This window comes from Syzygium oleosum, unplaced genomic scaffold (assembly GCF_021117445.2).
Source record: "Syzygium oleosum isolate NSW1041296 unplaced genomic scaffold, Sole_v2.1 Sole_v2.23, whole genome shotgun sequence".
Classification (NCBI taxonomy): Eukaryota; Viridiplantae; Streptophyta; class Magnoliopsida; order Myrtales; family Myrtaceae; genus Syzygium; species Syzygium oleosum.
Window position 1 is genome coordinate 360,090 of NW_026607507.1, and position 24,269 is coordinate 384,358.

Below are 24,269 nucleotides of genomic sequence, written 5' to 3' on the forward strand. Positions count from 1 at the left end.
AGTTGTGCTCATAGCTTTGCTACGTTTCATCTAGTGAGAGCTACGAGCTGCTAACACGTTGGTGGAGCTATTAAGATAGGCTCGTTTACATGCTTTATTGTCTTCCGTGGCAGTATCGAGTAATTTTGAGTCAAATCAAACATTTCTAGATTGAAAGGGTCTCATAAGCTTACGAAAATGCTCGCAGGCGTCGATGTCGATCTTGCCTTAGAAATCTTTTCCCCACAAACAAAAAGGATAAGTGCACTGAAAGTTCTAAAACTTGTTAAGAAAGTACAATTTAATTCTAAAATTTTCGAAAAGCGAAATGAAATCCTAGAACTTGTTACGAAAATGAAATCGAGTCCTAAAACTTTCAAAAAGTGCAGTTAATGAAGAGACTTGACTGGATCAATTTGACAAGTTTTAGGTCTTGATTGTACTTTTTGAAAGTTTTATGACTCGATTGCATTTTCATGATAAATTTTAGGACTTAAATGCATTTTTTGAAATTTTTAGGACTAAATTGCACTTTTGTGATAAGTTTTAAGATTTGCAATGAACATATTAAAAAAAAAAAATTTGAGTTAAATATCGAACGGGCACGGTAGAATTAAGGCTGGGATAATGATAATGACCACGACTGAAGATATTCATGTGTGGATTCCACGAGCCGCAGGTGTCGTGGCCATTAATGTCTCATTATGTTCGGACCTCTGTTTTCAAGTGAAAATAGAATTTCCCTTGTACTCTGTGGTGGTGAAATAAGTACTGATTAACATGCGGTCTTGATGTAATGCTTGAGAACCTTCAGTTCATTTAACTGACGGCTGAATGTTATATTCTGTACTGCAGATAATTACATGCTAGCGCGCTAGATTGGTAATATTTGTATTGTCTAAGTATCGCAACAACTTGAAAAGATGATATTTAACGACGCCGGCTCGGCTTTCGGCACCTGTTCTCTTTTTGCTGATGAAAATCAGTTACTGTTGGTTGTTTGTTTGTAAAACAAACAAAATAGTGCATTTTCATTTGTCCCACATAGGAAAGTTTTGAGAAAGTGGGCCACTTTATAACTGTGAATATCTTCTTGCTCTTTAGAGTGAAGACAATGGGGTGTGTGCTAGTCCACACAATACCCGCGTGCGGGTGCGCGAATAATTGTGCGATTTTGGCGCACTTAGCACTTTTGCGCGGCCGCGGTTTAATTAGCACTAATCCCTTTATATTTTTATTTTATTTCGTAAGGTTATCTTATTAATTTTTATTATTTGAAAGGTTGTTTTTTTGTTTATTAAGTAATTTTCGAAATTATGAAAATTCGGAATTATATATATATATTTATTTATTTATTTTATTCCGAATTTTACATGTGTCTTTCCAAGACAACTTTTGGAGATTATACTTGTTCAGTTTTCAATCTTTTCCGAAGGGTTGCATCTATTCAGTTTGCAACTTCTTCTGAAGGAATATCTTTGTTAGCTTTGTAACTTTTCGTGAAGAGTTGCCAATGTTCTTTAAGACCGATTTCTATATATGTCAGTTTTTGGCAAGAAAGAAAAAAGAGATCAATTTCTTCAAGTCTTCTTTCGAAAACTACAGTCATCATTTTCTTTTGTTTTCTAGATAGACCCTGGAGAAATATTAGAATTGCTATTTAGTATTCTCATTTTGAGACTTTGTTGTATCCTGGAGGATTTTTGCTGGTGACCATTAGCAACAATTGTGCGGCAAATAAATCCTTAAGGAAAGTGATATCACGCCTCAAAGTCCGACTTGATTGCTCTTTGATTCGAAGCCATTCAAATTTACAACAGTTACTTCTCGGCACCAGTTGGGCGAACGAAGAACAATAGGAAGTTTGAATCCTGAGAAAGTGGTTAGAGGAATAACTGATTCTGAGAACAAAAGTCTGAAGGATACTCGCTTGTTCAGTTTGCTCTTGCAGAAGCGATAGGCCTATGGCGATTTACGGCGCGAATCAATTTTCCATTGCAGAGGGAATTGACATCGCATTCATTCGATGCAGCCAGGCAACTGATGCAAAAGCAGCCTGGCCTTCTTTGAGTTCTCCGGAGTCTGGAAGTGCTGAGCTGCAACTGCTTGCATGTGTTGAATGTTGATTTCAAACGGTTCAAGAGGAGGGCAGAAAAAGAACATCAAGCATTTCCCTGTTTTGGTTCATAAACCTATTAACTTGTCCCATAGCTGTGAGCATGGAAGATTTACAGTTTTCTCGCTAGGCAACTAAAGCAAGACAGTCGAAAAGAAAAGGTGAACAAGGATGCATGGTTGACCTATATACGTGATCAATTCAAGCTGTCTATGGAGACATCGGCAAAGAAAGCAGTGCAGTCCCAGGAAAGAAAGGAGTAAGAATGTGAAATAACATTCATCATGAACACAAAGAATCTTTCCTTTATTTCACTTTTATTCATGGAGGAAAGAAACTAATGCAGATAAGACAGTTCGAAACAGCAACTTTTCGAAGAAAAGGAACCCCATCTGGAGGAACTCGTTGGCATGGATGTTATAGCACAAGAAAGTTGCTGGTCTTGCAATAGCAAAAGATTCCAGAATTCGGCTTTCAGGAGCAGCAGCTAGGGCAGTGAATCAATCCATTCTCATTGCAATCCATGCACCTTCTGAATCTTTTGTCGTCCTTATCGAACACCTTCCTGCTCCCACTACAACTAGGGCAGGGCACGAACCTTGCTTCCCCGCATGTCTTGCAAATGAACCCGACATCACTCGCTTCGAATCCCTCCAAAAGCTTCGCCAATTCTCCGTTTTCATTGAGCTGCCTGATCTCCTCCGCACCGCCAATGTGGTTTTCTCTTATGAAGACCTGAGGCAGACTCGGTGCCTTGCCTTTGAGCTTGCTTTGCAATTCCTTTTTGTAGGAAGAGTCCATTGAAATGTCCCTCTCATCTAAAGCCACTCTCAAGCCCCTGAATATCATTCTGACGGCACGACAGTCCTCGTAAGTCTTTCTGATTCCTCTCAAGCTGGTGAAGTACAGAACTACCCTATCTTCTCTGCCTAATGAAGAATTTTTGTCGTTGGATGGGGGAGAATGATCCTCGAATCCCACCATTGGACCGACTGTCATTTCACGATTGCCACTGATCTTAGCTGGAATTTCATATGATTTTGTGGAGTCAACTGTTTTCTTCTCATAGCCATTGCAATCTGAAGCCTTGCATGAAATGGAAGAAGCAGACATCCTGAAGTTCTCACCATCGTAATCGCAGTCATCTAGACCATCCATGAGCTCCCAGGTGTTGATGACGGAATCCGGTGATGGGGCGTCATTCGAATCTTCCACATGAGTTTGAGGCTCAGCCATTTTTTGGGGAGTCTGAGGAGGTGGTAAATGCTTCTGCTCAGACAGATTCTGGATGTTCAATCTGGTGTTCTGGGGGTCAATGAGGAGGAGAGAACCATAGGTGCTGGATGTCAGAGAGACCAAATGGTGGGTGTCACCTTTCTTAATTGGCGGGTGGTGGACAAGAGGAGTTGCAAGAGAAACAGTTCTTGCTTTGGCTGGTGATGGTGAAGAATATGGAGAAAATGCAGAATCAAACGGAGAGAAATGGGGGATTTCAGGGTGTGTGGCGGTGGGAGTGTTGGATCTTGAGACAATGCATCCCATGAATGGTTGCCAGAAATGGTATAGTGTCTACCTTATTTTTTTCTTGCTCTCTCTCTCTCTCTCTCTCTCTCTCTCTCTCTCTCAATTATGCCTTTTGGTTCTCTCACTGGAATTTCTGGTTCTTCTGAGCTGTGCTTGCTTCTAGAGAGAGAAGCATTGGGAGAGCATCAGCGCTAGTGCGAGGCTTAGAAGAGTCTGCAGAGAGTGGGGAGAGATGGTGAATTGTTGGTGAGAGGGACCTCTCAAGAATCGTTGAAGGAGGATGATAAACTAAAGCTGGTAGACATTAATAATGCGGTTATTGGAGTTTGCTTGAATCATTGCTGAAGTTGGGTATGGGCACTCCCCAGAAAGCTTGCTAGATTGGAATGTGCTTCTAAGGTTTCGTTCTGGAAGGTTTTTGTAAACAGGGGAATTGGATTTTGGTCTGTTCCATTAGGTGTTTCCATTAATCGAATGAGACCCTCTAGATCGGAGTCGAAGCAACCCAAGTACACAGTATGTGCAAATGATGGCTTGAATGTATGTTATTTAATTAGGTTGGAGGATTCCTAAGGGAATTTGTCTTCTCTTAGGTAGTTATTGTGGTTATGTCGCCATTGGTAGGTTACACATAGCTCTCAGTTTGAACAGAAATGGTTGTCACCCAACTATAATGAACTTCACAGCTACTCTTGACGATTTGGTGCAGATGCCCACAAAAGCCAAAAAAAAAAACGTGCTATGATTCTTCCAATCGGAAGAGACCTGCACTTTTGTGTGCATAATCATGTGACAAATTGGTCCAAAGTGCCCAATAAGAACGCAAGACACCAGCTTGATCTTTTATCCGGGGCCTTGTCCTGGTCGTTGGTGATAAAGGATGGTTCTTATCTTTCTGTGATGATGAGAGCCCCCACACCCCCAACTTTGAAAGCAAACAAGCTTTGATGTAATGGGGCATATGGTGCACTGGTCATATGATGGTGACGGATAGTTGTCATCTCCTTGGCAATTGGGGAAAGCTGCATGTTATAACCACGTGACAACACGTACGAAGTCGCATTCGATCTCAGAGAAAACATCGACATTTGACAGACCGGAAAGGTCAGAAGGCGGTGGAGAATGTATTATCGAACTGTTTCGGTCATTAACTTCTACTCGTGCAATCCTTTGCCACTCTCTGGCTCACTTTCCTTTCAAATTGTCACGAATTAGGCAATAGTCCTTCAAATTTGCTAGTCACGCATTCACATTGCGAAAATGCAGGTCCAGGTATTAAGCACAGTAATCAACTGCTAATGTCTGCTCCTAAAAGATAATCTTTTGCTTGATATAACATTCGTTTTATGAAATCTTTTACTCTTGATTTCGAGGAATGTATAAACGCACAAAATCAGGATCACAGAGACGATGGATGAACCCATGATTCACAGCAGACAACATGATACCATGTGCAAACATATAAACAGTGAACAAAGCATTTCACGGTTCGTATATATGGTTCTCCTTTTTGTATCATAGAAAGGAAACCAAAATGTCAAAAGAAAACTATCGTCAGCTTAAGAGGGAAATGGAGATATCAAACTCAAAGGGAAGAGGTACATAGTAGAATAAGGTGGAGATCAAAGATGATCAAACTTCCAGAATTCATCAAAATCTCACCCGTGTACAATAAAAAACTTTGTCCTCTGCCCATGGGGCCACATCAGATAGAGGGCCCCATCGTACAGAGCACCCTTCAATTTTGAAGATGCCAAGTGCTTAAGCAACATCTGATGGCTTGATGAAACGCAAGAACAAAGCTATAACAGAACCAGTTACACCACCAGGCAACTGAACCAACACAATCAAAATATATCACACCTATCCAATTAAAAGTCACTTGTCAACTGCTTTCAATCTCAACCGCACCCACTTTACGGAGCTACGGGCAAAGTAATTCTCTGAAGTCCACGGCATTGCACTTATCCAAATTCATACGGCATATTGTCGTCTTTTTTATTCAGTTTAATCTGCAAAATCAGAGTAGAATATCAGCTACATGCTGAAAACATAAAACTCTGCTGCAGAACCAAATAAAGAACAGTTTTTTCTTTCTAATCCACAAGCAAAATTCTAACAAAGGCCTCAGTTTGCAACATCATAGTCAGAGACTTTCGGGGTGTGAGCAAATCTTTTTGGGCACGGATAAAGAAGACTTGTAATCCTTATAGTACACTCATTTTGTGCAAACCAGTAACTCTATCCATTTAGACATGGCCAGAGGACTACTGCACTTAACTAGAGCAATAAGTAAATCTTTTTAAAATACGTGTATTCCTCCAAGAGAAGAGATGAAGTAAATGAAAAGGGAATGTCAGGGCAAAATTAAAAGGACTGGGGACTAATACTCTTAGTTACAGATGTAGATTAGGCCCATAGAAAACCAATCTTTGACACATTACAAGCACCAAAAGCAGAACCACTTTAGGCAATTAACTTGCACGGCAACTCTTCCTTTTTTTTTCCAGAAGCATGTCATATGAACTGTTTGATTACCAATCAATGACCCAGTCCTCAAGACTTTCCACTGTAGAGTTGTGAAAATTTAAAACTCTCAATGCCTCACTTTGTTTCCTGTGTTTACTGGCTAATACAGGCTCCCGACGGTCGGCAAATATTCACAAGGTTGAAAAAGGCAAGCATCACCTTGTAGTGTGCTCACCATGTGAACAAGGTTCTCAAGTAGATTTATACAACACCAACGAACTGCAAGCAAATGTTCAGAGTTGCAATTGACAGTCAAAGCTAGGTGTCAGCCTCTCTTAGGGAACGTTAAAGCCCGAACCGCTCGCTTAGGCAATGTGTACTTTAGGTAAAATCTCAGGGCCTATCCTTTTTCTTCCATCCTTTTCATTTCCTTCAATCATTTCAACAAGAACATCCTCCCTCATGATCACAATCAGCCGAGACTGTTTCTCACTGAGTCGCATTACATCTAAGCTACCTAATATATTTTAGATTTAGCAAACCAGAATCTGTACTAACCACCTTATTCCCCCATTTGATCCCTCAGCTGAGAAAAGAATTGTCTACATAATATGCGCAAGAGCATACTCGGTTCTTATTCTATGGCAGTCTTTCATTCTCCATTTGTTTGGACCCTTTTGTGTGGATACTGTGATAATCAAAGAGAAAAAAAATGGCCTTGCTTGATGACAGGAATGCTGAATTGTGTGTTCACCGGGGCCGGCAAATGGAGGCGATCTCCAGTTTCTCATTCCGCTTCAAACACATTCCTTTACCACTCCAACCCCTAAAGTCTAAGGAGGAGACTATCCTCCCACTTTTACCACCGAGAAAATGGAGATATAATCGCAATCAGCTCGAGATAAGATTCCAATGATCGAGCAAATAATTACAGGAACGACTAATGCGATACCACTAGCATTGACGACACCGCGCAAAATTCATCCTTAACATCAAAATTACTCAAAGCCCATCCTGCACAGTTCACACGCATAGCTCGTTGAAATGATCATGATGATGCTGATTCGAGCGCTGAGTTAACGAGGAAGTCGCCGGTCCGGCTCGACCAGAAACCGGCGAACACGAACTCAGACAGCAGAGACGACCGCACGAGCTTGACTAGAAAGAAAGGAATAGGCGAGACGAACCAGAGATCGCTCCCGCGGAGCCGGGATCAGCCGACGTGGAAAGGGCCGATGTCGCCGGTGCGGATGGAGGAGGCGACGTCGTCGGCGACGGTGAGGCAGGAGGAGAGCCAGCCCCGGAGGGCTACCCACACCAGCCTCGCCACCCACAGAGTCGTACCCCATGGCACCGCCATGGCGATCTTCGGCCCTCCAGCTTCTTCGGGATCGGAGAGGGCCCAGCGAGCGGAGCGATCCGGGGTTTCCTCCCGCGAGAACGTCCGGCGAGAGAGGAGAAGAAGCACCGGCAGCACCGGCAGCTTTGAAGCTTTCGAAGTATTCAACGCTCCGGTCCCTGTCGTAGCAGAAGAACTGGGAAAACTGCGTTCGCTGCCGCTGGTGAGGTGAACGGATATGATTTGTTGATTGGGCCTACCTTTACCGGTTTGGGCCTCGAATTTCGAAGACATCTAAATTTTCAGTAAATCACCCAATTAATCTCACAATTGTACGGATATCGGATGCCGATTCGATCCTAATATAATGAGATGGATGATAGACCGTCCAAACATGGAAAGAAATGGCCTGAGCAAGAAAAATTCTACCAGGAATATCTAGAAGGAGACCCTACTATTGGATCTCTTGATGAACGTGGAGGAAGGTATTGATATTGCCAATTGAATTTTAAAACCTTTATATGAAATTCTAATGTTGACGTGGCGATCCAGTCATCTTCATTAGAATTTTGTGCAAAAGTTTAGAATTTAATTGAGGAAATTGTAAAGTTTAAGACTGGAATATCATTCATACAATAAATTTATGTCCAATATCTCCCTTCGGCTTTTCTCCCTTGCATATATCACATTTGAAATTTGTAATTTACAAATCTACACTAAAAACCCAAATTAGAAAGACAAAAATACCCATGACCACACAGAAACCCTCCCCATATCTACCGAGTATTTCTTTTATGTTTAAGGTAGAACCCGACCCGTCGTCATGCACTCCAAAACCCGAAATTCTCCATAGGCCACGAGAGAGCCCATGGGCCATGGCCCATGACATGCTGATCGCCCCGACCCGACAAATTCGCATCTCGCATCTCCTCCCGTTTCCCGCTCCTCTCCAAGCCCCATCCCGCATTTTGAAAGTTGCAGGTTCGGCCATGGACGACCAGTGAGCAAAATCTCAGCAACAACAACAAGCGACGAGGACGAGAAACAACTCTCTCAATCTCTCCCTCGGCGCGCGGCAACGATGGCTCCTCCCTTCGTCTTCCCCCCGAATCTGCAGGCCCTCGAGGAGGAACCCGAAGACAATCGGCTCTGCGCGCAGAACCCCGTCGACGTCGCCTCGCTTCGCTCCTCCGAACTCGAAGAATTCGTCAAAGGTTCGCTTCAAACTCGCGCACCGCAACCGACGGCGAGTTAAATGCCCGCCGTGGTGCTGGTGCTGGTGCTGGCGTGCTTTTGTTGCTCTCGAGGGTTTGTTGACCCCTTTTGAGTGTCCCGTGGGCAGGCGTGTCGTTCGATCTCTCCGACAAGGAGCTGTTCTGCGTGGAGGAGCAGGACGTGTTCGACCGCGTGTACTCGCTGGTCCGCAGCTTCTCCGGCCTCGCCCCGTCCTGCAAGCTCAACGTCGCCGAGAGCCTCAGGTCGAATCTCAGCGTGCTTCTCCCGAACGTCGACTCGCTCTCGCGCCAGGATGACGACGGCATGATCCTGGATCGCGTCGGTTCGCACCGCAACGCCTTTAAGATTTACACGTTCTTCCTGCTTAGCATTGTGCTTGCCGAGGAGTCGAGCGTTAGCTCCGGCAACAATTCGAAGGTATCATTGCTCGTCTTTTGAAATTAGAGGATAACATCCGATGGGCAAGCACATTGAGCTGATTAAGTGTCTCTGGTTACTTTCTTTGAATTAGCAAACTCCCTTTCCATCATATTTCATGATTACCCGTTTGGAGCTCCTGTTTGCCTTAATTGACTTGTTGCGCCCATTCCACTCATGTACAAGAAGGTTGTCAAATATCGCCACTAGTGTCATACAAACATTATGTGTGTTATTTTGCTTGTAAATGGGATTATTATCATGTGAGAATTTTAGTGAGGTTTTGGATCGTGGGTTCAGGTGACGGCAACCGCAAGGAAGAAACAACCTCTAAACTCTTGGAACTGGGAACAACAGAGGGGACGGGTGCTAAATCTAATTGCTAACTCCTTAGAGGTCAACCTTTCGTTGCTCTTTGGATCATCGGATCCAGATGAAAATTACCTGTCTTTTGTTGCAAAGTATGTGCTGAAACTGGCAAGTTAATTCCTTTGAATCTATCTTTAGGTTTTTTCTTATGGATTGAACTTTGTTTCTGGTAATTGTAGAAATACGTTCTCAATGTTTGAGAATGCTTCACTCTTGAAAGACCCCGAGGCGAAAGATGCTCTCTGTCGTATCATTGGGAGTTGTGCCAGCAAATACCATTATGTAGCACAATCGTGTGCCTCAATCATGCATCTGATTCACAAATATGATTTTGTTGTCACCCACATGGCTGAGGCGGTCGCAGGGGCTGAGAGAAAATATGCTGATGGTAGCTTGGCCAGTTCTCTAATAAGAGAGATTGGAAGGACCAATCCAAAAGACTATGTTAAGGACACTGTAGGAGCTGAAAATGTTGGACGTTTTCTAGTTGAACTGGCTGACAGGATGCCAAAGTTGATATCGACCAACATTGGAGTACTTGTATCACATTTTGGTGGGGAATCTTATAAGATAAGAAATGCTCTAGTTGGAGTTTTAGGAAAGCTGGTTGCCAAAGCTTTCAAAGAGGTCGAGGGTGAGGTTAGTTCTCAATCTGTCCGCCTTCGAGCAAAGCAAGCTATGCTGGAAATCTTGCTGGAAAGGTGTAGGGATGTCTCAGCTTACACTCGAAGTCGAGTACTTCAGGTCTGGGGTGAGCTCTGTGAAGAGCATTCTGTTACAATCGGAGTATGGAATGAGGTTGCAACTGTTGCTGCTGGAAGATTGGAGGATAAGAGTGCCATTGTCAGAAAATCAGCATTAAACTTACTTATCACGATGTTGCAGCATAACCCTTTTGGTCCGCAGCTTAGAATAGCTTCGTTTGAAGCTACACTGGAGCATTACAAGAAGAAGCTGGATGAGCTTGAACCCACTATCCATGAAAATGGTGAAACTAATGGTTTACCACCTGATGATAAATGCAATGCTGATGGAGAAATTGAAGATTGCAATGCTAAAACTATGTCTGAGGAACAACAAAATAGCTTACCTGATAGTTGTTTCCCCCATATGGAAGATGTGGTCACTAATAAAGATAGTTCTGTGCCAGATGTTGGCAACTTGGAACAGACCAGAGCCTTGGTTGCATCTCTTGAAGCTGGATTGAGATTTTCTAAGTGTGTATCAGCCACGATGCCGAACCTTGTACAATTGATGGCTTCATCCTCTGCTACCGATGTCGAGAACACTATACTGTTGTTGATGAGGTGCAGACAGTTCCAGATTGATGGCTCGGAAGCCTGCTTGCGTAAGATGTTGCCATTGGTAAACTTCTATCCTCATTATTGTTTTGAAATTTCGGAAAAGCTGGTGGTTTGGTATAAATAATGTGGAACCAGCTTTTTAATGAACTTGACATTTATAGTCTTATACTTACTATCTTGTAGGCGTTTTCTCCAGACAAATCCATCTATGAAGCTGTGGAGAATGCCTTTATTACAATTTACGTAAGGAAAAACCCAGTAGAGACAGCCAAAAATTTAGTCAGTCTAGCTGTTGACTCTAACATAGGTGATCTAGCTGCTCTGGAATTCATTATTGGCGCCCTGGTATCAAAAGGAGATATAACAACCGCTATGGTATGTTCATTCTCTCAGCTCTGTAGATTTTTTATCTAGATGTTGAGAATTATAGTAGAGTAATTGCAATTTAATTCCACTCCTTTTTGTCACGAAAACTAGAAGCAGTTATCGTGTCTTCTAGTTAAATTCAGTTTACCAGTTTGTGGCTGCTTATGATAGATCATAATGATTCATTTGGACTAGTGAAATGGTTGTAGTTGAACTCTTGAAGAATCTTTATAGCAATAACAGGATACAGTGGTGGAGTATCATCATCATCATCTTATTACTCTTACTACTGCCATTACTACTCCTACTAGGATTGCTATAATTATTATTAATATTATTGTAACTGCTAAAGATACATCAGGCTGATGACTCCAGATTAGCATCTAAGTTGCTTAGTTGCATACTATTACTTGTTCCTTCTTCCTTTTTCTCGTTAACATGGGTGGGTAGCGAATAAACCTTTGGGTTAGTCATCTGTGGAAGCATGGCTTTTTAAGTTTTTCCATGAACTTCTGCGTTCTTACTGTGGCATATGTAGATTATTCCATTATCTTGACGTTGCGTAGAATTTTCACATATCTTATGAATTGATTGGCTCCGGAAGCAGTACAGTTAGCAATTTGTTTAAGAGTAATAAGCTTAACAAAAGCCTACACTTTAGGTCCATAGCATAAGTCTTGCAAATGTAGTACTGCATGTTAATTAGCATTAGGACCAGCATGACCATTTTGATGTACTCTTTTATGCTAATTTGAATTAATTCCAGGAGGAGTAAAAAAAAGTGGCGGTGATTGGCAACTTATAATTACAATAGTTAATTGTTAAAGCAGTATACTTTTGGGTATCCAGCAATAGTTTATGGTTTTGAGCCCTCTATCTATCTATCTATCCAGATTTGAAATCAGAATCTGGATACAGGCAAGAAGCAGATTGGCCATTCATATTAAGAAAGCAAAAGAAAAGACTGGCCATTTTTAGGCTTTGGTTCGCTGAGTATTGGCTTTACATTTTCATTGCGTCTCCTTTGAGGCTACAGATTCCATAATCATTAACTGTTTCCATTTCCAACTGGTGAAAGATGGCTTGATCTTTCCTCTGTCATAAAGACTGTCTTTCATTTACTTGTAGAAGTATTGAGTAATGTTTGGTTATAATTCTGTAAAAGAGCTAATGATTGAATGTGGAAAGTAAAATGGCCCATATGTTGTTCAATTGCATTGCTTGAAAAATTCTTATGTGAGACTATCTTTTCTGCAACCTCTTCCCCTTAAGGAATCATAAATTAATGAGACCTACTTGCAGGTTTCTGCTTTGTGGGATTTCTTTTGCTTTAATGTCAATGGAACTACTGCAGAACAAAGTCGCGGTGCTTTATCTGTGCTTGGCATGGCAGCAAAGTCATCTGCTGGCATCCTCGGCTCTCACATTCAAGACATCATTGATATTGGATTTGGACGCTGGGCAAAACTGGAACCTTTACTTGCAAGAACAGCATGCATAGCTATTCAAAGATTGTCTGAAGAGGACAAGAGAAGACTTGTGACGAGTAATGGTAGTAGGTTGTTTGGTATTTTAGAAAGCTTGGTCACTGGTTTTTGGCTACCAGAGAAGATATGGTATGCTGCTGCTGATAAAGCAATAGGTGCCATATATACACTTCACTCATCACCAGAAACTTTGGCAGCTGAACTGGTCAAAAAATCTCTCAATTCTGTGTTTGATGTGTGTGGAGGAGATGAAATACAGAAAGATATTGAGAATTGTAGCACAAGTAGCCTTACAACGATTCAAGTAGCCAAACTAAGTAAATTTCTTTTCGTTGTCAGTCACGTTGCTATGAACCAACTGGTATATATTGAAATCTGTGCTCGTAAAATCAGAAAACAGAGATCCAAAAAGGAGAAAGCTGAAATTGATGGTGTGGCACTCGGAGAGAAACATAAGGTGAGATACACCACAGATGTGATTTTGAAGGATTGGATGGCAATAATATTGAATGTACACTCGAAACCTTGAGTCTTTTGTGATTGAGAGCTTCTCATTTGTGATTGAGAGCTTCTCATTTGTCTCCTCCAGGAAAATGGCATCAATGCTGAACTTGGTCTGGCAGCTTCCGAGGATGCATTCCTTGATTCACTAGCCGAAAGAGCAGAGACAGAAATCATTTCTGGCACTTCCTCTGTAAAAAATTTGATTGGAAGCTGTGCACCTTTCCTATCAAAGCTCTGTAGAAACTTTGGTTTGATGCAAAAGGTGCTTGATAATTTTGTTATATTTGTTTCTGTTTATCTGATGAACACTTTGTTAGATCATATGTAGATTGGGGTTCTTCTTGCTCTATGAATCACTAAGATTTGATATTCGGGTTTGGTTTGTTCTGTTGCAAGCATAACTTTCTCCTATCACTTGAAGAATGAATTAAACTAAGCAATGACTTATCATGCTTACTCTACTTTGAATTGAGGACTGTAATTGCTTCCTTGTCTCCATTGCTTGACTGGACTTGCCGTCATATGGTTTTATTGCACGCTTAACATTTTAATCATGTGTTCTTGTCTACTATTTGCCCAGCAAACTCACAAGACCTTTCTATTTTTTCAGTATCCTGAATTACAAGCATCCGGAATGCTTGCTTTATGTCGGTTTATGATAATAGATGCAAGTTTTTGGTACGGACTCTCTCTCTCTCTCTCTCTCAAGATGGCATGTCTGTGGGTTTATAAATGGTCCTTGCTCATGTGTGTTTGTCTAGAGAAATGCACTTAGGTCTCACATCTTTTGTTCATGATGATTCCAGCAATGCCAATCTCCAGCTTCTATTCACCATCATTGAAAATTCACCATCTGAGGTTGTTCGTTCCAACTGCACCATAGCACTTGGCGATTTGGCAGTTCGATTTCCTAATTTACTAGAACCATGGACTGAAAACGTCTATGCTCGGTTACGAGATCCTTCTCTATCTGTTAGGAAGAATGCTGTTCTTGTGCTCTCCCATCTCATATTGAATGATATGATGAAGGTAAAGGACAGATTCCTGGAATATTTACAATGATATAAGTATTATCAGATTCATGACGATTGGAAATGCCATTGCTTGTCCAGGTGAAAGGTTACATAAATGAAATGGCTGCGCGATTGGAAGATGAAGATGACAGGATTTCAAGTTTGGCTAAACTATTTTTTAATGAATTGTCTAAAAAAGGTAAATTATGGTATACAGCTGATAAAATGTATAACAATTTTGAAGATATTACATGGTCACTCCCTTTTAATTTCTTCTTATAATATTTCTCTCCTTGGTGCAGGAAGCAACCCAATATACAATCTACTTCCGGATATATTGGGCAAATTATCCAGCCAGAATTTGAAGAGAGAGTCTTTCTGCAACATTATGCAGTTTTTGATCAGTTCCATCAAGAAGGTTTGCTTTGCTTAATTCATGTAGAGGATTCTCTATCATCAAAACATTGAATTTACCATCTTTCGAAATGTTAGGACAAGCAAATGGAAGCTCTTGTTGAGAAGCTATGCCACAGGTTTGGGGGAGTGACAGGTGGGTGCCAAAAATTTTGCTTTTTATTTGTAAATTTTATGGAATGAAGAGGCTGTGACATATTGTGATCTTAATTGGCCTTTGAGTAAACTGTTAAATTATAATTGTACATTGTATGGTATTCCACTTTTGGAGTTCCAAGTGGCATGATTTGACCGGTTGAATCCCTGATTTGGGCAAGAGAGTCATGAAGGTTGTGGAGACTCATTTATCTTTATGAGAAACTTTTCCCTGCTCTCAGTTCTGCTCTTGGAGTAGATCACCTGGAACTTGATTTTCTTCGCACTTAAATAGGTGATGGGAGGTGGTTTAAATTTCTTATTACTTGATAACCTTTTATCATTCTCTGTGGTTCTGATGCAGATATTAGGCAATGGGAATGCATCTCTTATTGTCTTTCTCAGCTGGCTTTTACTGAAAAGGGACTCAAAAAGCTCATTGAACTATCTAAAACTTATGAACATGCGCTTGCCGAGGACTCTGTCATGGATCATTTTAAAAGCATTTTGAGCAAGGTACTTATTAGCAAAATATCTGCTTCTAGTACCATAGTTTTCTGTTTGGCTATTCATATCTTTGTACACCTTGCTTGAAGCAGGGGAAGAAGTTTGCCAAACCAGAATTGAAAACATGTCTCGAGGAGTTTGAAGAGAAACTTAATAAGGTCCATACCGAGAAGAAGGAACAAGAAGTTACTGCAAGAAATGCTCAGGCTCATCAAGAGAAGATGGGTAGCTTGGAAACCTTTACGTCATCTTGTAGTTCTGGAGTGGAAGGTGTGGAACTTGACTCAACTGAAGGTTGGTGTTTGGGCATCTAGGACAGCTTACAACTTAGACAGAAATATCTGCATGATATAAGTTTGGTCAGATTTTTGTCATAATAGTTCAGGACAATATAGTAAAGCTTGACGCATCTTCGAGGTTAGCGTAGTTTTAAAAGGCTGAATAAGCCCTAGGTAGAGAAGGATTAACAGATCACTTTGCGTAGTGGTTCTCCTATTAAAAGTATCATGGCTGCAGTTGACCAGAATTAAACACCCTAATATTTCATAAAGTATATTCTTGATTATTGAACAATATGGAGGCCACTGCCAGTTGAACATGTTGTCTAACTAGTGGTTGAAGTTACATATGCTTCTCTGTTCTTCCCTAATTGAGGCAAAATCATGAGAAGGTTGGATAAGTCCACCTGTCAATTATCATTTTGGTAGTAAGTCAGCCAGGTGAGACTTGGTTTGCAACTTGAAGTTTTGTTTCTGCTACATTGACGATGTCGGTTTCAGTAATGCAACAAAAAAAAATTTGAATGCCATGAACTTGCATTTGATTCTAAGCATATTTTTATAGTTCCATACACCACTGTTGTTGGTAATCTTGCAGCGTTGTATCCATGAAAATCTCATGACTGGGACAAATGATATATTTCTTCTCCTTCTGAGAATAAAGGGGATTAACATGACTTGGATGCTTTGCTGCACAGTTGTATATGGAAATAACTTTTCATTTTGTTATATTCTGTACAGAGGGAGAAGTTATTAACACATCAATAGAAGATACCAACGGATCTCCAAGTGGTAATCCGAATTCTAACAGTGAGTCGGAAGAGTCTTCTGGTGCTTCCAGTGAGGTAACAGAACAAGAATCAGGTGACATGGAAATTCAATCACCGAAAGTTGTTTTGAGAGGTACTGCAATCTATCTGGCTTTCAGTTAAATTTGTTTGCGTTTTGCCTGCGATAACATAAGCCGCGTACCTTGTCTTTAACATTCAATTGGATGTATATACGTGGCACATACAGGGTCCAAATCCAGAGCCAAGGAAGCCAAAACTAGGGGTAAAACTAGCAGTGCTTCTGCATCCACAAGAAAGAATCTCAGGGTAAAGCAAAGGTAGAGTTTGCACTCTTTCAGTTCCTGTCCCTGCATTTCTGCAAATACTTATATGTGATGGTCACAGCTTATACCCACATGAATTGTTCGAATCTAATGAACTTATTGTTAACATACGCTATTCCATTGATATGGTGATAATTCACTATAGTCTTTTTGGGCACAAAAGGAGCCAAATCATATTGAATTCCTATTCTGTAGCTCTTTTTTTATGTGCTGTCAATTTATGCCTTTTCTATATCCTGTAAGTTTCATGTAGAAGTCCCGAGGCAGTGTGATTCGAGTGAGCTGGCTTGGCTCATCTCCTTTTGTCAAGGAGACTTTAGTGTTTACAATTATACCGCAATCTAATGTGCTTTCGAATCTGCAGGTCAAAAGAAGAGTTGTAAATTGATTGGAGCATTTCACCATCCGGTCTTCAGCGTCGGACAATTCGGTTGGAGGGAAGCCCTCATCTTGGTGGCAAGACCTCTTTTGGAATGTTTGTTGCAATGCGACTGTGTAGCCTGTATCTGTATGTAAACATGAGATGTTTCCCTTTGATATTGAAATGATCCAAAGAACTATGAAAATGTAAAACGATCGGCTTCACTGCTTAATCTTTGATTGTTCTCTCTCTCAATATAAATCGTGATACTATAGAAATAAAAGTTCCTCCCCTTTCTTTTGTAACAAAGTAATTGATTTACATGTAATAGTAGTCCTAAATAAATAAGTGGGAAAAAAAGACATGTAGATTAAGATTGGGCGGGATTAGGTGCGGTAAGGAGTATGATAAAATGGCGCGAGGCGATTTTTAAAGGGTAACATGAAGGTCCCATGTCCCAAGCAGAGTTGGATAGGTCTGGACGGAAAATCAGTCCGTGGTTTATAGATCGTGTTGACCAAGTCCAGTTGAACCATTGATCATTTGGACCTTATGATGAAATTGACGTGATTAATGATTTAGATGATATCGGTCCACATAATCTAAAATTCAAGTTCATTCAAGATTTTACTTTCTAATGCTCTCTTTTTTCTACTTTTCCTGATTTTCGTCACTTCTCTTCAAGTTTACCCAACAGTAAGAAGATTAAAAACTCTGTCTAAATTTGGAAATCGAATTGTTTCTCATCAAGCATATTTAACAAATGTCCCATACGCTCATTAACCAGACTATTTATAATGATAATTATAGTTTAGGTTCGGACTAGCATCCCTTGTGGAGAAGATGGATTCTTTTTAAGTGCACCGACTTTGACTCCTAATGCACAGCGCCATTTATACATTAATAAAGAATATATCAGCCTATTTATAAGCTTTATTAAATAATATCTCAATCAATATATCCACAATCAAAGCGAGAAATACATGCAATATACATGCAATCTCGAATTTGACCAGTGCTCTAATGGTTTTCAATTTCTGTATGATTTCGACCCCTATGAAATTGCTGGATATAGCATGAATTTTAAGACTCTCGATGGCAAAGCCATAGTGCCAAGTATGCCTTCGTGGTTGACTGAAATTGGTGGTGGTATCAAGTTGATTTGCACAATTTACCATGGGACGTTCCAGTGTAGCTCGAATGGGTGATCATCGACTATAATTTCAACATTTTACGGGAGTCTTGCTCTTTTTACGTTCATCACAACTCGACGCACAGGGTAGGATATTTTTTTTTGCACGAAAGGGTACAGAGGAAGTCCTTTTCATCCCCAGGATTGCCAAGGTGAGATTCAAATGTCCACGTTTATTTTGTATCTTAGCATTGATCTCTATCCAAAGCTAGGCAGGAATATCTGTGAGCTCGAAACCTACAAAAAGCCCACAAGTATACTTGGACTTGGAGTACTTGGAATAGCCAGGGGATGCAAAATGAAGCCACACCTTCTTGGTCGAGAGAGATTGGTACGAGGAATCCTTGGATACTTTGACTCGGAGTACTACCAAACAAGTCAATTTACATATATGAGTGATGATGTTTATAGCTTTGGAGTCATCCTTGTCTAACTACTAACTGGAGAAAAGCCAATTTCTCAACTAAGAGCAGAAGAGGACAGAAATCTAGCCACATATTTCATCCCTTTAATGGAGAACTGCTTGTTTGATGTTCTTGATAAGGACGTATTAAAATAAAGAAGAAATTATTGAGATGTCTAACTTGGTGAAAAGATGCTTAAAAGGTACAAACATACAATGAAGGAAATGGCAATGGAATTAGAGCAAGTACAATCAGTACAAAATCCCACAGTCGTTCAGGAAAATGAAGAAGAGATCGATCTCATTAGAACTGGATCAATCCGTGCTTCGGGTGGGATTCCCTTGTTGATGCAATCGGAAGTAGAAGTGGAGCTAACTTCAATGGGGGACGATCACTCACTCTTATCGCCGAGGTGAAGATGCATTCAATTGTCGTTGTCTAATTATCTGCGATATGATAAATTGAAATCTCTTTACTTGCCTTTAAACGTGAGTTATGGAATAATGTAGATTATACTAAGAAGTATCGGTGCCCATAAATGATGTACTAAATCCGTGCACGCTTTTGATTGCTCTATCCATATCTACATTATCCACAATCAAGAAATTTCGATTAGATAGTATCTCAATCAAGATATCAACAATCAAAAAAAGATATACGTGCAATATACGTGCAATCGTGAATTATACGTGCAATCTCATATTCAACCAGTGTTCTCATAGTGCCGGTTGCTATATGATTTCGATCCCCTATGAAATCGCTTGATAGCGTGAATTTTAAGTCTCTCGATGGCTTCGAATGCAGGTACGCCTTCTTAGTTGACAAAAACTGATGGTGGTATCAAGCTGATTTGCACAATTTACCGCTTGATAGTGCAGCTCAAACGGTTGTTGCTGACTATGATTTCAACGGTTTACAGGAGCCTCGCTCTTTTCACTTTCACCACGACTTGATGTATGGAGTAGGATATTTTTTTTTTGCAAGAAGGACCAAAGAGGGAATCCTTTTCTTGAGTAGGATGTTTTCCCCGCAATGCCAAGGTGAGATTCGAACGTCCACTTTTATTTTGTATCTTAGCCCGCCTTACTCCTACCAAATAGAGTTTCTTGAGTCCGTGTACTTGTTTTTTTACTAAATCTTCACCTTGACCTCAATATAAGTCTTGGAAATCATAATACTAATCTAAGTCCAAATTAGACATTTAAATGAAAAAATCTCTTTAAACCTTAATCAATAACCCTTCTAGAAGATGTGCACAGTCCATGCACGGCTAATGCACAGAATGTGCACGGGACATGCAATCGCAAATTAGACATGCAATCTCGGATTGGACCAGTGCTCTAATGGTGTTGGTTGCTGTCTGATTTTGATCCCCTATGAATTTGCTAGATATAGCATGAATTTCAAGATTCTCAATGGTAGCCATAATGCTAAGGAAATGCAGAAGATTATGGTTCTAGGGATTGTACAAATACTTCAAAAGAAGGCATGAGGCAAAGGTCAAGAAAAAAATTCTTCCCACAAAATGGCAGACTTCTTTTGTAACAACTGCTATCTTCTATTGAAAACAATCACATGGAGAAGCAAGTTATTTGCTTCAGCGGAGTAAGACACGATTACGGATCAATTAACAGGAACCGAATACCGGGTCGAGGAGGTCAAGGAACTATTTACAAGGGAATGCTGTTAGACAAAACGATCTTTGCGGTTAAGAAATTCCAAAGTTGTCGATGCAAGACAAGTCGAACAGTTCGACAATGAGATTGTTATTTTTCTTTGAAATCAATCATAGAAATGTGGTGAAACTATTAGGATTTTGTCCAGAGTGTGAAGTCCTAATATATGAATTTGTCCTTAATGGAACTCTCTATCAATATCTTCATGATCCATAAGGAAAATTACCAGTCTCGTGGGAGATGCGGTTAAGAATTGCTAATGAAGTTGTTGGGGCTGTTTCATATTTGCATTTTGCTGTAGCCATACCCGTTTATCACCGTGATATCAAGTCGTCGAATATACTTTTGGACAAAGAATATGGAGCCAAAGTGGCAGAGCTTGCACATAATTGCACGTGAGTTGCACGTGAGATGGGTATTGAAGTAGTCTCATATGCTTAACAATGGGGTCCTAAATGCTCTTTATATTTATTAGTCATCGAATATATTTTTGGACAAAAAAATCGAGCCAAAGTGACGGATTTTGGAGCTTCCAAGTCAATGACCATCAACCAAACTCACTTGACCATAATGGTAGGAGGAACCCTTGGATACTTGGACTCGGAGTACTACCAAACAAGTTAATTTACAGACAAGAGCGATGTCTATAGCTTCGGAGGTGTCCTTGCCGAACTACTAACAAGAGAAAAGCCAATTTCTCCACCAATGGCATAAATCTAGCCACATATTTCATCCTTTTAAGGGAGGAGAACCGCTTGTTTAATGTTCTTGATAAGGAGGTATTAGAACATGACGAGAAAGAAGAAATTATTACGATGTCTAACTTGGTGAAAATATGCTTAAACCTTCACGAGACGAATAAAGTAGCGACTAAATTGGAGCGAGTATGATCACTACGAAATCCCACGGTCATCCGGGAAAATGAAGAAGATCTCGTTAGAACTGGATCAATCCGTGCTTCGGATGCGATTCCCATGTTGATGCGATTGGAAGCAGAAGTGGAGCTAACTTCAATGGAGGTTCTAATGGTACCGGTTGCTGTATGATTTCGATCCCCTATGAAACCGCTGGATATAGCATGAATTTTAAGACTCTTGATGGCGAAGACATAACGCTAAGGCATGCCTTTTTGGTTGGCAAAAAGTAGTGGTGGCATCAAGCTGATTTGCACAATTTACTGCTAGATGTTCTAGTGCAGCTCCGGATATCCAAGATCTTTCATGTACAAAAAAGTTCATCAAATATTCAAAAAGAGACGGGAGCGCTGGTAGTGGAATGCCATCTAAATATAACCATCGTCCAAGGAATGCAAGTCTTTCAATTACGGACGGAACCAATGCATATACGTGCCACCACACCACCAGTATCTAACAGACAATGGTAAACCCAATTGTCCCATTTGTTTCCCTTTCTTCCCTTCCTTCTTTGGTATAGGAGTCTCGACTTTCATATGAACATTCACTCCTGATTACTGAAATGTTGATGGAGTAAGATACAATTTGAGTTATGTGGTATTTGTAAAGTTATCCTTTGAGAAGTAGCCAGGTGAAGCCTAAAACTGGCGTCGTCTAATGAGAAATATGCTTGAGTTTTTATTCCCTTTCCCTTGGTTATATTTCCTCTTTAGTTTTTTTAAAAACACTGATCACATTTGTGGACGCATGCAGTGGCGACAGAGGTAAGATCATATGCCTTGTTATGTACCATTTCCTTCTAAATTTCTTGGGTTGCGCTTTTTCCACTCATTTTTTTTACTAAAACACTCATTAATACAGTGTCCTGACAATTATACCGTTCACGAGTCCCACCTTTACTATGTGTTCCCCTTTTGTGGTTTCCTTCTTCTTCTTTTCTTGTGGGTCCCACCTTCCTTCATCTTCTTCCTCATCTTTTTATTTCTCTTCAGGCAATTATCTTCCTGATACCCTATGGCGGAGTTGAGGAGGACGCGGAGTGCAAGTGGTAAAACACCACCTCGAAAAACAGAATGAAAAACCACAGCTTGAAGCTCCAATTCAATTATAGACAAGCTTCTTCACTGTGTTCAAGTAAGAAACTAGAAAACAACCCAGGCCGAAACACCACCATGAAAAACAGAACAATATAGAGATACAAAAATTTCTCCTCCATAGTATAGGAAGTTAGCAAGTGGGGTCAAAAAAATTTCTTTGAACTCAAGTCGGTCTTCAAGAAAGGGAAAATGAAGGTTGTAGCAGAATGCTTTAGCATCTCCTCATGGCACTTGGCAGTATCAACTACTTAAGGGCAACAAGCAATTAGATCAAGATGTAAAGAACCCGTACTCCTTGACCCTCGCCACTCCACACGGATTGTGCATCGACCCTCACCACTCGCACCATCAATGGCGGCAGATTCAGAGTGATGTGGAGGTCCTGAGCTTCGATCACCATCACATGTGATCATTGACTATGATTTCATTAGTTTACAAGAGTCATGCTCTTTTTACATTCATCACGACTAGACGCACGAGGTAGGATTTTTTTTTTTGCAAGAAAGGCTACAGGGGACTTGTTTTTTTTATTGAAGCTTCACCTTAACCTCAAGATAAGTATTGAAAATCATAATCTTAATCTAAGTCCAAATTAGACATTTAGATGGAAAAACCTCTTTAAACCTTAATCAATAACCTTTCTAGAAGATGTGCACGGTCCATGCACGGCTAATGTACGGAATGTGCACGGAACATGCAAGCGTGAATTAGACGTGTAATCTCAGATTCGACTAGTGCGCTAATGGTGACAATTGCTATATGATTTCGATCCCTATGAAATTGCTAGTTATAACGTGAATTTCAAGACTCTCGATGGTGCCCATAATAGGTATGCCTTCTTGGTTGATAGAAGATTATGGTTCTAGGGAAGGCATAAGGCAAAGGTCAAGAAAAAACTCTTCCCACGGAATGGCAGACTTCTGTTGCAACAACGCCTATCTTCTATTGAAAACAATCACATGGAAAGAAGCAAGTTATTCGCCTCAACGGAGTTAGACACAGCTACGGATCATTTAACGAGAACCGAATGCTAGGTCGGGAGGTCAAGGAACTGTTTACAAGAGAATGTTGTTAGACGAAACAATCTTTGCAATCAAGAAATCCAAAGTTGTAGATGCAGGACAAGTTGAACAGTTCATCAATGAGGTTATTATTCTTTCTGAAATCAATTACAGAAATGTGGTAAAAATATTATTTTTTTGTCTGGAGTATGAAGTCCCTCTTCTGATATATGAATTTGAACTCTCTACCAATATCTTCATGGTACATAAGGAAAATTACCCGTCTCGTGGGAGACACGGATAAGAATTGCCAATGAAGTTGCTAGGGCTGTTTCATATTTACATTTGGTTGCAACCATACTCATTTATCACCGTGATATCAAGTCGTCGGATATACTTTTGGAAAAAAAATATAGAGCCAAAGTGGTGGAGTTTGCACGTAATTGCACGTGGCTTGCACATGAGAGAGTGTTAAAATATAGTTCCATATCACTTAACAATGGAGTCTTAAATACTCTTTATATTCATTATTCATCAAATATACTTTTGGAAAAAAATATTGAGCCAAAGTAGCGGATTTTGGAGAACCCTTGGATACTTGGACCCGGAGCACTAGATATGAAACATAGAAATCCGACCGTAAAGTAGATGTCATCGCTTGATAACTCAACCAACACCGTTCAGTAGTCGCGATTCTCTTTGTTTTCCTTCTCGACTCTTGCCTGTTCTCTCTCGCGGGTTTTTTGTTGTGGTGGCAGCCGCCGCAAGGCGGCGGCCGCCGTTCTGAACTCGGGCAAACTTGCAAATGTTTGCCCTGAAACCACCTTTTTTTTTTCTTCAGGTAAACACCCCCACCACCAAGTACTTCTTTCAAGCGTGCCCTTTCCGTGCTGGCTCTTTTTCTAATGCACAGGTGGGGGGACCAGCACGCGTCGCACTTTTTTCCACCTTTGGATAAAACGCGTAAGGAAATATTCTGATTCTTGAGGGGTCCTTTTTTTTTATAGCTAAAGACAGAAACAGAAAGCCAATGCTTTTTGTTTCTGTTCTTCA

At 40.6% G+C, this 24,269-nt stretch overlaps 2 protein-coding genes across 2 annotated transcripts; one reads left to right on the forward strand and one right to left on the reverse strand.

Moving 5' to 3' along the window:
* Positions 1-2,380: 2,380 nt before the first annotated feature.
* LOC115674729 (uncharacterized protein At5g39865) lies at positions 2,381-4,252 on the reverse strand. Its single transcript, XM_030597218.2, has one exon. The coding sequence runs from the start codon at positions 3,635-3,637 to the stop codon at positions 2,570-2,572; it is 1,068 nt and encodes a 355-aa protein (XP_030453078.2). The 5' UTR covers positions 3,638-4,252; the 3' UTR covers positions 2,381-2,569.
* Positions 4,253-8,399: 4,147 nt separating this feature from the next.
* LOC115674876 (condensin-1 complex subunit CAP-D2) lies at positions 8,400-17,162 on the forward strand. The gene is made up of 17 exons (XM_030597395.2): positions 8,400-8,641; positions 8,770-9,080; positions 9,381-9,541; positions 9,629-10,814; positions 10,937-11,128; positions 12,422-13,063; positions 13,196-13,372; positions 13,721-13,788; positions 13,917-14,139; positions 14,223-14,322; positions 14,426-14,541; positions 14,616-14,673; positions 15,037-15,188; positions 15,272-15,473; positions 16,199-16,360; positions 16,475-16,565; positions 16,936-17,162. Exons 1-17 carry the CDS (start codon positions 8,509-8,511, stop codon positions 16,952-16,954), a joined length of 3,993 nt encoding a protein of 1,330 aa, XP_030453255.2. The 5' UTR covers positions 8,400-8,508; the 3' UTR covers positions 16,955-17,162.
* The last annotated feature ends 7,107 nt before the right edge of the window (positions 17,163-24,269 follow it).

Bases quoted from the DNA above. Each gene is read 5' to 3' on its own strand.
- LOC115674729 (XM_030597218.2), bottom strand. From the start codon at position 3,637: ATGGGATGCATTGTCTCAAGATCCAACACTCCCACCGCCACACACCCT.
- LOC115674876 (XM_030597395.2), top strand. From the start codon at position 8,509: ATGGCTCCTCCCTTCGTCTTCCCCCCGAATCTGCAGGCCCTCGAGGAG. The intron at 9,542-9,628 runs GTATGTGCTGAA...TGGTAATTGTAG, and splicing joins TACCTGTCTTTTGTTGCAAA to AAATACGTTCTCAATGTTTG. The intron at 10,815-10,936 runs GTAAACTTCTAT...ACTATCTTGTAG, and splicing joins TGCGTAAGATGTTGCCATTG to GCGTTTTCTCCAGACAAATC.